At 37.3% G+C, this 14,558-nt stretch overlaps 1 protein-coding gene across 5 annotated transcripts in view; it reads left to right on the top strand.

The window, feature by feature from the left end:
* Nucleotides 1-14,558, top strand: part of grk4 (G protein-coupled receptor kinase 4) — an 88,214-nt gene extending 73,656 nt beyond the window's left edge. For 2 of the 5 annotated variants that reach the window (XM_057842749.1, XM_057842751.1), the window contains 4 exons: nucleotides 3,000-3,137; nucleotides 6,122-6,259; nucleotides 9,323-9,454; nucleotides 9,946-14,558. In XM_057842749.1, coding sequence (XP_057698732.1) covers nucleotides 3,000-3,137; nucleotides 6,122-6,259; nucleotides 9,323-9,454; nucleotides 9,946-10,002 — 465 coding nt within the window. In that variant the 3' untranslated portion in view covers nucleotides 10,003-14,558. Of the gene's footprint in view, nucleotides 1-2,999; nucleotides 3,138-6,121; nucleotides 6,260-9,322; nucleotides 9,501-9,817; nucleotides 9,887-9,945 lie in introns of all 5 variants that reach the window. The other 3 variants (XR_009064075.1, XR_009064074.1, XM_057842750.1) reach the window with 3 other exon arrangements.

Raw genomic sequence — 14,558 nt, 5'->3', positions numbered from 1 at the left:
TTTATCTGTTTCAGAGCATGAGACGTTTATTTGTGTCCTGCTGTGGAACATTCTGGCCTGAGGTTCAACAGATTAGAAGACTCCCCAGGGGGAGGATGAGTAGGGAGAGCAAGAAGAAAGGTTTCTGGAAATAAAAATGTGAAGTAGAAAGCTGGGGGATGGGGAAACATTCATACTAGAGACAAGCTTTTGCATATTTCCTTGCTCTTGCATTTATTGTGTTTTTTCCAGATATTGTTTGAAGACAAAGGCAAAATCTTACCCTATTTGCATATTGACAGGGAAAGGATAACTTGAATAGAAATAATAAACCAAGTCAGGGCTATGATCACAGTCTAAAATATTCAAGTGATGTAAGTTGTTAAGAGCACAAAGTGACAGGGAAACTGAGGGAGCGTGGTGCAGTGACAACTGAAACAAAGGTGAACTAGAGAGGTGTGGTGAAAAAGCGAGCATACCACTAAACAGCACTCATCCACTTCACAAAGCCTTCTCTGCTGTAGGTGGTGTAGAGGGAATATTATCCACAAGCTCTCAAAGAAACAGCAGTGTGTTCTAATTCTGGACATTATTGTGTTGCATTAATCCCTAACTACTGTTCATGAATTTCAATGCAGTACTGCTGCTCTTAAGTTATGTACAGTACAGCCAGATACATGATATCAAGAAGGTAAAATGCAAGCTACTGTATCGCCATGAAAGCAAATCAAGTGCATCGATTTCGTGTTTTCGTTGTCAAACCAAGGTTCCTTCAGGTTTCATCAAGGGAAATTCAACATTTTTGAAGATGTTTTCAAGACCACAGAATAGATTTTAATGCCAGTTCCAGGGAAAATTTCACAGACAACCTCGCAAAAAAAGTCTTAGAATTTTGATAGTTATACAATTAGAGGACTTTTTAGGAACCTGAAAACTACAGCTTGTCAATGATTAAAAGATTTGTAATCGGGCTCGATTTCCAAACCAGTTAAAATTACAATTGTTTGTGTATGTGATACTAATAACAAGATACAATCACACATTTATATTAGAGGTGCACAATAATTATCGGAATTATGACGTCATCCCAATAAATCCGATGCCATTATTAATAGGACCGATAACATATAATATTTTCGGCACGGTGTCGGTGGATTGGGATGTGTGCTTTTGTTTCCACTTCTGTTTTGCCAGTATGCAGAGTTTTGCTACTATTATAGAGGCTGTATATTTTTCCATCACCGAGTGATAAACCTTACTATAGCAATTAGAAAATGTTTTCATTTTACTTGTTTATGTTTACAAGTTCTTAAGAGGCCCTTTGGTTATTGATAGACTTGCTGTCCTATAATTGCCAGGTTAAGAAAGTTGTGTCATGGACCAAGACCACAAAAGTCTCCTCTCCTGTGGCACCAAATGTTTTATCTACTGACAAAGCACAATACCTGTTCAGTTTATGTTTTAGTTCAATGCTAATTGTTTTGGGGAACACATCGTCCATGACATTGACTGATTGATTGTGATTGACTAAAATTATATTCATTTAAAAAAAATAAATATAGGCACTTTTTTTAAGTCAAAACTGTACTTGTCATTGTTTTGATCATTATAATAATGTTCATGTCATCATGAAAATTCTGATTAGGTCAAAGGTAAATCTATGCTGAATCCACCACTAGTATTTCTGATCGAAAATATGTTATATATTTAAAAATTATATATGGCGGAAAACACTCAGGGGACTTAAAGTTCCGCTCTGAGACCCCCAATTTAGCCAACTTTCAAAATTGTCAGATATGCATGTGTGATACATAATTGGAAAGCTTAAAATCTCAATTTTCTGGGGGAAGAAAAATTTTGAACAGGAGGGTATTTAAACAGCAAAACCCTATCTGGAGGTGAGAGCACGTGAGAGCAGAATTACAGACGCCATGACTTTAAGGAGATATTATCAAGTACTTACCTCTTTTCGATCCAAAAACTCCATGTAGCATGTATCACTGAGTGTCAAGACACAACTGTGAATGGCCACATCTGGATTTTTGGGGGATTTTATGGGTGAAACGTGGTGATATAACAAGGATCAAGGCGATGCAGAAATCGCAGACATCAAGGAGTGGTCGAGATTTTCTTTTTCATATATTTACCCTTTTAAATGTTTTTTTTCCCAATTTTTTTTTTTTGGTTGGATCGATTATTTATCTAACATATCGGAGAAAATGCGACAGTAACAAAAAAAAAAAAAATTAAAATATATATAATTAAGCGATCGTTATGAGGTAGACTTTTTTACAGACACCATTTTTTTTTTATTGTGACATAATTTGTTTAGAAGTTTATAATATATGTGAATGAATAATTTTTTAAAGCCGTTTTTTTTTTTTTTTAAACAAAATATAAGACCTCAATGATTCTGAGCTAAAAACGACAGGCATTTTGCATAATAAATATAATTAATTACCTTTGTTTTAAGGCTGGGTTGAAACAAAAGCGGTTGTGCGACGTCTGTTTTCAGGGTAAAACGGACAAATTAAAAATAGTTCGGGGGCTTAATGTGCCATGAATCTGCTATGGCAGCATATAGACATGTTGTTCTATCAAACACAACAGCTCTTTGGCGTAAAATACAGCAGTTTCTTTTAAAGAGGGTTGCAAGAGCAGAAACTGCTTTTTCAGTCTCAGTATATATTATCGGTTATTCTATTGGTATTGGCCTTGAGGTAGCAGGAAGTTATCGATATCGGTATCTGTTTCAAAAAATGGATATCGCGCACCCCTAATTTATATGGGTGGCCTTCTGAGGGAAACCATAACTACTATGTGACCCACAACCAAAATAAGTTTTAAATCTCGGAATTATATCTAGAGTAAAATGTATAACACTGGGCTCATTTCACCTTACTTGTACAAAGTATTTTCTACATCATTGGAACATCATAGAATTCTGAAGTAATTTAACTATTGATTTTTTTATTATTTTACTGTTTGTTGTTTATTGTTTATTTTATTGTGTCTGCTAGCTGCTGGCTAAAGATCCTAAGAGTCGTCTTGGTTGTGGGGGTAGCGGCGCCATAGAGGTCAAGCAGCATTCTATCTTCAGGAACATCAACTTCAAACGATTGGAGGCAAACATGCTAGAACCTCCTTTCAGTCCTGATGTAAGAACCACACACATGCACAGACACGCACACATACAATCCTGAGGAAGTATAATTTTTAATGCAGATTTAAAACTGTCTTACCTAAAAAAAAAATATTAAAAGAACACAGAACCCCTTTTGACAAGTAACCTCTACAACTAGAACTACAGTGGTTGGTACCACTACATTAAGAGAGTTCCAAAAATCGATTATTAGATCGCGATTCGACACGTGACGATTCGATTACGATTCATAAAGGTTCAAAATCGATGATTTTCCCTAACAACTTTTTGATAGCCGCTCATAGCAGAACGAAATTCGACACGTCTGCCGCCCGGACAACTTTAACGGACGCACGCACAACGTTATGATAGATGCTGCCAGTTACTGAGCGAGAGATTTACTCTTTTTCACAATACTGGAAAATAAATTTGTGTAAGAGACAGGCCGGGACCCAGAGGTCGCGATTCTGTGCTTTTTAGTTATTAAAGTGATCGTCTAACTTAAATACATGTAGGCTCTAATAAACCACAATTGTTCTCTTGTACTAAAATATGTTTTTAGAAACACATAAAATGTTAAATCAATGGCAATATTTTATGATATTTAGTCCATATTTTGACCGTTAGTTGGCGCCATGTTTTGCGGGCTCGCAGTGATGACGTAATTGGTATCTTTCCAAATGTGTAGCGTGTTCAGCAATTGCTTATTGCTGCTTAAACTCGCGAAGTAAAATGCCACGATGTGCTGCTTTTGGATGCAATTTCCAGTCAAATGGAAACAAGGGGAGTGAAGTGAGTGGTCAAGGTGGAATTATTATTTTTAGTGAATAAATGTGCATAAGTGGAAGCTTCTCCCCCTTTTTGGTCCCTGCATGCACGTATCCTACCCACCACACGTCACAACTGGCGCCCGAACATTTTTCCTGGATCCTCAGTCAAGTACAGGATCCGTCTAATTGCTGGATCCGACGGTCCCATCGCGTCTGCAATAATGGTTTTGGATCTGTCCATTTTTTTAATTCGTCAGTCCCACAGCGGCTTATCGGATCAGTCTATTTTGTGGAATCGACGGCCTGATCGCGGCTGCGATATTGCCATGGCATCGGTCTAATTCCTGGATCTTCAAGTGAGGAAAAAACGCGTATTTGGATTAGTATTGCTATCTTTTTTGTTGACTATTCTTCGTGGGCGTTTTCCCCAAATCATACTAAATCATTAAAGCACTATGGCACGCTACAGTGACGACAGTGACTCTGACGTGGACCTTACAACAATGTTGTAGTTCGTCAGGGAATGTGTGTTTGCGTACTGCTGAGCTCCCGAGTGAAGAGTGGTCAAGGTGGAAATATTATTTTTTGTGAATAAATGTGCATAAGTGGAAGCGTCTCCCCTTTCTGGTACTTTTATACACGTATGCTAGCTACCACGCCACAATGTACAAGACCTGGATTACACAAGGTGTCCTCTTTGGCCTGTACTGTATGTAAAGCACACGACAGCTCTGGATGCTAACAATCTACATAATTATGTTGGGATAACTTTGAAAATGCAAAATGGTTACCTTGAATATCTGCTAATAAAACCGGACAGCATACACTTTTGCTCCCAACCGGAGTTCCCAACAGGACTCTCTCGCATCACCAGTTTTGCCCAACTTTTGTCTTATCAGGTATTTGCTGCACGCATTTTTCCCTGGAGCTCGTCTTGTGAACGACCGACAGTGCTGTCCTGCTCTTCACTTTTCAGATCTGGTTCAAATAGGAAGGGTAGAACTAACGACATGTTGGGAAAGCTAACGAGTGACGCGCTGGAATTTAGGGAACGGGACCAGTGACGTCACGCACTGCGACGTAACAAGAATGGCGACCTATCACTTAAAATAACTTTACAAACTTTATTAAAACAAAAACATTAAGAGGGGTTTTAATATCAAATTATTATAACTCATACTAACATGTATCTTTTAAGAATTACTTGTCTTAAAAATAGAGGATCCCTTTAAGTTATTTTTTAGAGTGAGAGGGAAAGAGAGATAGTTTGTTGCTCCTTTTCTTTCAGTTTGTCCAGCAGTAGTTTCAAATCGTGTCAATTGAAAAATGTCCTAAGTGTATTACTAAGACCCGTGTGCGTATAAGAGGTGAGTACACGAACCTTCTTGTACTGTTTAGCCTGGTGCTGCGTCACCAGTAGGTAAATGGCGAGATAGTGTAAAGCGCTTTGAGCGCCTTGAAAGGTGGAAAAGCGCTATATAAGTATAACACCATTTACCATTTATTGTTGTTGTTTTTTAGATGTTAACAGTTAGCACCGAGCGCTAAGCTAATTCCTTAACATGTCATGTCCATTACTGTGTTGTTTGTTGGTCTACAAAAGTTAACTCCATATGCAAAACCCCTATTGTCGAGCCAGTTCATTGGCGCGCTCACACAACGCTCATATTTTTCACCTTTTTCCTTTTTTAACCACCTGCACTAACCTTTTTGGGACCCATGTTGATTTCTATCTCAAGACAATCCGCTGTGCTGGCGTCTTGCGGGAAAACAATGAAATTCCGACGCAGTCGTATTTCGAGCATGTCGTCATATGTAAAGACAAATGACAAATGAAATTTAACGTCAGTTGTCGAAAGGATTGTTTGTCGAGGCGTTCGTATTTCGAGGTACCACTGTATATTACTCAGTTGTGAAGAGTGAAGCAACATTCCTGACCAGGAAGATGTTCACAGAGAGAATTGTCTCTTTTACAGCCTCACAAACAGAATAAAAGAAAGAAATTGTCTCAAAAGGTTAAACCAATTTTTGTCCATGTCGACTAGTTATCCGTTAAGTATGTTTATACCAGTAGTAGGGGCTACGTTGAGAGTGCAACCAAATTCCACGTTGATGAGTTAAGGCTTATTACCTTTAACATTTGAGTCATTTTCACCAAGCATTTCCCAAAAGGGTTAAGCATCCACAGTGTTTTATTTGACTGCATGTTCCTACTCTATTTCTCTGTTAGCCACGTGCTGTGTACTGCAAAGACGTCCTTGACATCGAGCAGTTCTCCACTGTCAAAGGTGTGAACCTTGACCCCACCGATGATGACTTCTACCACAAGTTTGTCACAGGAAGTGTCTCCATCCCGTGGCAGAATGAGGTAATTGCAGGATCTGGATATCAGGATGATGTCATTGTTCCTGCAGCGTGCACAGTGCAGAAAAATACTGTACATGCTTATTTTCCGTCAGTGAAGGGTAGACTGTTACATTCATACCGATCAACCGAATATACAGTTGTGGTCAAAAGTTTACATACACTTGTGAAAAACATAATGTCATGGCTCGCTTGAGTTTCCAGTTATTTCTACAACTCTGATTTTTCTTAGAGTGATTGGAACAGATACTTCTTTGTCACAAAAAACATTCATGAAGTTTGGTTCTTTTATGACTTTATTATGGGTTAATAGAAAAAGTGATCAAATCTGCAGGGTCAAAAATATACATACATGGATCTGAAAAAGCGAATCATTGACTTGAACAAGTCAGGTAAGTCACTTGGAGCCATTTCAAAGCAGCTGCAGGTCCCAAGAGCAACAGTGCAAACAATTGTTTGTAAGTATAAAGTGCATGGCACTGTTTTGTCACTGCCACGATCAGGAAGAAAACGCAAGCTATAACCTGCTGCTGAGAGAAAAATGGTCAGGAGGGTGAAGATTCAACCGAGAATCACCAAAAAGCAGATCTGCCAAGAATTAGAAGCTGCTGGAACACAGGTGTCAGTGTCCACAGTCAAGCGTGTTTTGCATCTCCATGGACTGAGAGGCTGCCGTGCAAGAAGTAAGCCCTTGCTCCAAAAGCGGCACCTTAAGGCTCGATTGAAGTTTGCTGCTGATCACATGGACAAAGATAAGACCTTCTGGAGGAAAGTTCTGTGGTCAGACGAAACAAAAATGAAGCTGTTTGGCCACAATGCCCAACAATATGTTTGGAGGAGAAAAGGTGAGGCCTTTAACCCCAAGTACACCATGCCTACCGTCAAGCACGGTGGTGGTAGTATTATGCTGTGGGGCTGTTTTGCTACCAATGGAACTGGTGCTTTACAGAGAGTAAATGGGATAACGATGGAGGATTACCTTCAAATTCTTCAAGATAACCTAACGTCATCAGCCCGAAGATTGGGTCTTGGGCACAGTTGGGTGTTCCAACAGGACAATGACCCCAAACACACATCAAAAGTGGTAATGGAATGGCTAAATCAGGCTAGAATTAAGGTTTTCGAATGGCCTTCCCAAAGTCCTGACTTAAACCCCATTGAGACCTTGTGGACAATGCTGAAGAAACAAGTCCATGTCAGAAAGCCATCAACTTTAACTGAACTGCACCAATTCTGTCAAGAGGAGTGGTCAAAGATTCAACCAGAAGCTTGCCAGAAGCTTGTGGATGGCTACCAAAAGCGCCTAATTGAAGTGAAAATGGCCAAGGGACATGTTACCAAATATTAGCGCTGCTGTATGTATATTTTTGACCCAGCAGATTTGATCACTTTTTTCTGTTCACCCATAATAAAGTCATAAAAGAACCAAACTTCATGAGTGTTTTTTGTGACAAAGAAGTATCTGTTCCAATCACTTTATCAGAGAGAAATCAGAGTTGTAGAAATAACTGGAAACTCAAGAGAGCCATGACATTATGTTCTTCACAAGTGTATGTAAACTTTTGACCACAACTGTAAGTACAACTGGAGAGCGGTATGAAATTTAAGCCTTCAAACATTTCCATATATATATATATATATATATATATATATATATATATTTTATAGTTGCTTTTTTTTTTTTTAAACATGATCAGAGAGGTATTATTTTACAGTAGATTAATGGGTTTGCATTGGTGTTACTACTCCTGTGAATAATTGAGAAAGTCAAAATATTGGACAAAGCTCTAATGCAGTTCAGTTAAACGCCACTGTAAACTACAACCAGAATATTAAACATCTTGTTAGATGATGTCTTCGCTAATGGTGTCAATCAAAAGTGAACTTTACTTTTTGAAAGCAGACTATTTGATAAAACCTTTGTTTGCAAATCCATCCTCATTTGCACGTCACAGATGTTTTGAGTAGTCACAGCTCATTAGTTGTTTCTGCTAACTGGACATGCCAAAAACATTTTTCTGCTTGAACACAGAATCTACAAAAAGAGAGATTATATTCCCTTTCATCATGAAATTTTTTCTGCTCTTTTGTACTTTAATTATTATCGTAAACAATGTTATACGTAGTTATGGTAGTGAATGATTTAAAGGAAAATCATCCATTTTATGGTGTGCATGTTTACTATGCCAGTTTGTTTCCAGGGAATCAGCAGTGAAAAAGTGTTGATTCTGTGGAGTGTCATTCTTGATTCCTCTGCTTGAAAAATGTTTTTCTATGGGCATTTAAAAAAACACCCTAAAATGACCAGTTATAAGGAAAATTGATTATAAATGATTAATCATCAGTATTTTTTTTGTCATTCTTGGGTATATTTATTTGAATTAGTTGCAAAGTGCAAAGCATTTTATCAAAAAATGGGTTCAGCCAGAAGTGATATTGAAGGATATTTTTAAATGCAATCAATCCAATTGACCTGAATATTGTAAACATACGTAGGTCCACAGTATGGATCAGGAAAAACAATCTTATATTAAAGGAAACTATTAAAGCATAAAAAAGAGCAGTCTTCTTGTAAGAGTAATACCATTTCTGTTTTCATAACGAGAAAGGGTGGATGGTTTTATACTGCTACATCTAGCGGCCGGGATGAAAACCACAGGTAGAATGACATATTCTGCACCTCGCTCTGTATTCCACAGACTGTTTTGATTTCATTAGAAGGCATTGAAATCAGTGGAAAATTCAGCAGTCGCAGATTTCTGTGGGAACTAGCCAGCACTTGGAATTCTCAAGGCCCAAGGGAGAATGCATTGACATGTCAACAAGATTAAATTTGGTTGGACCCAAAAAAAAAATCCATGCACGTTAGACTGGAATCCAGGCAGCTAAGATATAGACTCATGATTTGGAATGAAAATAATAGACTGTTTGAAAAGTCATTCACATGATTTCATCTAGGTTGTAAATACGTATAATTTGTGCTATTGGCATTTGAAAAAAGAATGAGAAAAGTGTTCCTACAGTGTAGGTGTGCGTCATTGAAATTATGTCTTCTCTCCTTTTATAGATGATTGAAATGGAGTGCTTCAAAGAAATCAATATCTATGAGACTGATGGGACATTATGTCCAGACCTAGACATGAACCGGCCTAACCCTCCACCAAAGAGAGGCTTCTTCTACCGCCTGTTCAGAAGAGAGGCAAGTGCTAGTGCTCCAGCAACTCTTCGAGGGGGTGGGGGCTAAGGTACTTCCTATCTTTCACTTCCGTCTTATCCCTATCAACATTCAATAGAATGTAAAATCTGTCTCACACTGTATAATTATTTTCAGATATAACTTTCTTATCTGTTCATTTCCAGGCATTTCTTTACCATTTCCTTGGTTTAAATTTTACTCTGTTTGGTAGCATCTTCTTTAGAGGCATTTATACTTTTACTTAAAGGTTCCTCATTTTTCAAAACCTCAATTTGACCTGTTATGAGAGATGGATTTGATGGCCTGGGACCTTTAATGGTATACTTGCCTATTCACTACCTTTTCCTGAACTCCCTGTTTTGGCAGCTTGGCTTCTAGTACCTATTTCTGACGTCCTTCTGAACATGCTTGCGATTGCTTCCTTTGTTAATGCAGGTAGGTTGAACGTATTCCTGTCTATGTGATCTATTACATCACATATGCCTCTCCCTCAGGTGTGTTTTAAGAGCGGTTACAGCGATGATGAGTTCGAAGAGCCCTCACGACTTTAAGCCACTCTCTTCGCCCCCCAAATCCACCCCTCGCTGATCTTCACCATAAACTCCAGCGAGTGCAAATTTTAGGAACTCAGTGAATGTTGACCTGTATTTATGAGCTGTATTAAAAGTGTATTATAATTAAAGAAAAAAGTATGAGTTTAAAGATTTTGTACCTTTGTACTTGAATTTATGTCTAGATGTATATTTTCACTAAAGGTTGTATTGTATAAAAAGCCATAAAAGTACCACTTGAATGCATACATTACATTTTCATTTTGTCTTTGGGAATGAGTATGGATAATGTTTCTATGGGCAGTTTTTTTTTTTCTTTTCCAGAAGCACAGTACCATTTGTCTTTTTTCAATGTAGCGTAAGGCATTTAACTCTCATTTTACATGTGCTCTATGTTTAGCATTGATTTGATGACTTTTTTTTTTTTTTTTTTTAATGAATCTCAAATCAATCCCAAATCCAATCCAATTCCTCATTAATCCCTGTGGCTCAGGTAGATTTAAATGAATTCTTTCAATTATAGAGAAAATAATATGTTAATAATTGCTGTTTTGCCACCGACCAGTTTTACAGCACATCACACTCCATCCCCCAAGTCCTTCCTGCCCCCACCTCTTGATTGTTGGTGAGTTATGGAACTCCTAACAATTTGTGCAGATCTTGACACCATTTTTTAACGTTTGGCTAGCATGGGTTCCAATTGCCTATGTAAACTTGTGCCGAGCAGATAACCCCCACCCAACAGTTTTTGGTCAATGTCCAACAAAATGCCCTCTCTAATCCAAAACATTTGAATTCAGAGTCTTGGACAGTAGTCATTTCAGATGTCTGACCTTTCCCCTCTGGAACACAATTTTTAGAAAAAACTACATTAACAGGCAAAACCTATTTATCACTACTCACTAATAATAATTATCATTTTATGTTTTTTCCCTCCCATCCCCTTTCAATATTTTGTGGTCCAACCTTTTTGATGGCATAGTATGACAACTCTAACCAACAGTTGACAATTATTTCTTGGTAAACCACCTCTGTTGAATGAAAAATCATAGACTTCTCTATCAGTTGGCGGGGCTCAGGGCCGATCCGTAGGGGGCCTATTTCAAAAACTTAAAATTGAAATATTTTAAAAGTCAAAGCCGCTAGCAGCCTAGAACCTAAACAGACACCTCCCTTAGGCATATATGAGTCTCCATGAGCAGCGACATAAATAAATTCAAAGTCGCTCCCTAATAAAATCCTGATTAGTTATTTTTCTGTACAAGTATAACAAAACTTGATTGCTATAAATGGCTATAAAATTCTCAAATTTTACGCTAGATACACGCAAATGATAATCACCTATATTTTCAGGATCAATAGCAATATTTTACATAAGTTTTTGCCCAAAATAGCAACTTGTTTTTTGTTTTTTTTAATTTAGTACAAGTTTTTAATTTTCACATCAGAAACTTAATACATAAGGAAAGCATGTACAACCATCCTAATTTTACTCAAGAAAAGCAAAATTTGCATTTTTCTATATACAATCACAACTTATTTGGGTGAAATTCCACTATTGTGTAGAGATACAAAATCCAACATGTAACATATATTTTCTAGATCAATTAACATATAAATTTTTGCCTTAAGTAGCAACTTAATTTTTTTATTTAGTGCAGTTTTGACATAGGTTTTAAAAAGCTAATAAATCACTCAATTTTCACCTCAGAAACAATATTTGATTTTTCTACATACAAACACAACCTATTTAGGTTGAATTCCGATGTCATTATTGCCTCATCTCTTCTTGCCGGCTATCTGGCCCTCGTCGTTTTAGATGTTACATAAAATAAAACGCATAAAAGCGAAAAAAAAAAAAAGTTTTGTATGGATACAGAAATGTCTAAATTACTAGTTTATTTAACAAACAAACAGGCAGTTGGCTGAAAATTACCAGATTATTTGAAATCCAAAATGGCGGCTATCACAAAACAAAGAGCTTTTTAAAGTTGAAAATTCTAATAAATAAATGCTTAAATCGCGAACTTTCTACAGATATGAACACAAAACAGTGTAGATTCTTGGTTAAAAGCAAAAAACCGGGCAGTTATCATTCATTTTACGTAAGTATTTCAAGCTAAAGTTACAGCACTGTGTAATCTAACATGGCTGCCGTCACGAAACAGAACTTTTTAGGTTGAAAATTCTTGTAAATAAATGCTTAAATCGCTGACTTTTTACAAATATGAACGTAACCGTCTAAATTCTCGGTTAAAAAGCAAAAAAACGTGCAGTCATCGTTCTTTTTAAGTAGATAGTTCAAGCAAAAGTTTCGGTATTGTGTAATCCAAAATGGAGGCCGTCACGAAACAAAGAGCTTTTTAAGTTGAAAATTCTTGTAAATAAATGCTTAAATCGTGGAATTTCTTTAGATATGAACGTAAAACACTCTAAACTCTTGGTTAAAAGCAAAAAAACGGGCAATTATCATTTATTTTACGTAAACATTTCAAGCTAAAGTAAGGCTAATTGTTTCCCTTGATTTCATTGTATTCGCAATGTTTCAAAGTACATGCATGGAATGAAAAATATAGTAATTTCCTTGAATCCTCCAACAAATCAATCTTCCTGCCTTCTTGTATGCAGTAAAACATTTGTCCTATTTCAACTTAAATCCGGCGTTAGAACGCTGCATGTTTGAGTTTATCACAGTGAAACCCAATTCAACTTCTGCCTAGGTCCAGCCCCCTACGGGAAGGCGTGGCGCAATGTCTGTGGGAGCTGTCTTGTCAACTGATGGTGGAGTCTATAGAAAAATCTACCATCATTCTGTCATTAGCTAGTAGTCTGCACAGAAGCAAAAATAGAGCTTTTGTGCAGTAAAATAAATAGTTGACCACATACAGTATCCTACTAGTAGAGAATGTGCAGCTATATTCAGTGACTTAAACTGTGTTTATGCTAGTTCAAGAGAACTTTGTTGTAATAGTGCACAATGTTTACTCTTCAATGTAAGGCATACAGTAGTATGTAATCGCCTAGAATTGACTTTGAGGTGCGTTCTTATGTGTTGATGACGGCAGAACTGCAGAATTTGAAACCCCCTTGACTTCCAACAAAATTGACTGCAGGGCTTATTTGATTTAATTCTAATTCGGACCTGATTTCCATTTGTGTGGTTGATGTCAGATTTAATTTGAAGTTTGGAGATGTCCTTTTGAGGTGGTCAAAGTCATTTCCGACCATCTAGTTTTAATGCTGTGAATACTCCGTTGATCCACATTAGCTTTCTGTGTACAATGTGTCATTAAAGTGCAGCTTTTGTTCAGTTCAAAGCATAAAATCAAATTTGATCAAAAGTATAGGGATCAATGCTGTTTGTTGTGTCATCGAGGGACTTTAATTTGTGTGCACAGAATTTCCGTAATATATGTGAATGCGTGTGCATATATATCACGCCTTCTTATTTGGTATTCTCTTGACCCTCTTCCCCCATCTTCCCCACACACACGCGCACACACAAATGTCCGCCATGCACATTCCATTTTGATGATTCAAATGTGCCATGTATCTTTTGCTGGAATTTTTTTTTTTTTTCTTTCAATATGTTGCTCTCAGGCATGCTCTGAAGCTGACTCTTTTGCCTTTGTAGATTTTAGCCTTTTTAGTACTTCTAACCTCAAAAACTATGTAGATTTGAAACTAAGCTGTCAACCTCAGTTGCTCTCATGGGGAAACTGACTGCACCGTAGTCACCGGCAATGGTCAGTATTTACTCCTTCACCTAACATTCATTGCACTAGGATGTATAGTTTTTTTTGCCAATGATACCAAAAGAAAATTGAATAAAATGTATATTATCTGAAAAATTAAGTCAAGTCAGACCATCTTCATAGTTTGTGCCATTTGCAAGAAGTACATTTATGACACCTTTCACCCTCTTCATGCATCTTTCCGTCCATTTTAAGAGGAAATCTTTCACATACAGAAACTTTTAAACTGCTCAAAGGTTTTGAATGTCCGCACTAAGTGCATTGTTAATGCCTGTTTTAAAGAACTATGTTTTATTGCGCAAGCATGTATTGGTTTGTAATACATCAGGTTCCTTGTATATGTATATGATGACTTTTTAGTGCCAACATATCTCTTGTGTCTGGGGACAGTTTAAAATGACAAAGTGACCTGCAGAGATGGCCTCATTTGAATACATGGAATGCTTTCCATCTCTGATTGGGATTCAACATTTCCAAACTCGGAACAGCCTCAGCAGTAAGACTTAAGGGGGAAATATTGGGTCTGGTCAAAGGAAGCCTGGAGAACCACTTGGGTTTTTTGTTCTGTCAAGATGTGCCAGTGGGATGATTATTCAAGGAACGCTTTGCTTGTATTCCAACCTGGCTAGGACTTTTTAATTTTTCTCCCCTTTTATACCTGTACAGTCATCTTGTTCAACCACTGCAGTCATTGTTAATTCTTGTACAAGTTGTATCACTGGTTGTTGTACCATATCTTACATTTGTAATTATGAAACAATACACTGCCATTTGTATAAAATATACCTGTGTCCTGACTAA

Source organism: Corythoichthys intestinalis, chromosome 8 (genome assembly GCF_030265065.1).
Source record: "Corythoichthys intestinalis isolate RoL2023-P3 chromosome 8, ASM3026506v1, whole genome shotgun sequence".
In the NCBI taxonomy this organism is placed as follows: Eukaryota; Metazoa; Chordata; class Actinopteri; order Syngnathiformes; family Syngnathidae; genus Corythoichthys; species Corythoichthys intestinalis.
The sequence above is the reverse complement of the archived record's forward strand: the minus strand, read 5'-3'. Positions and strand labels throughout refer to the sequence as shown.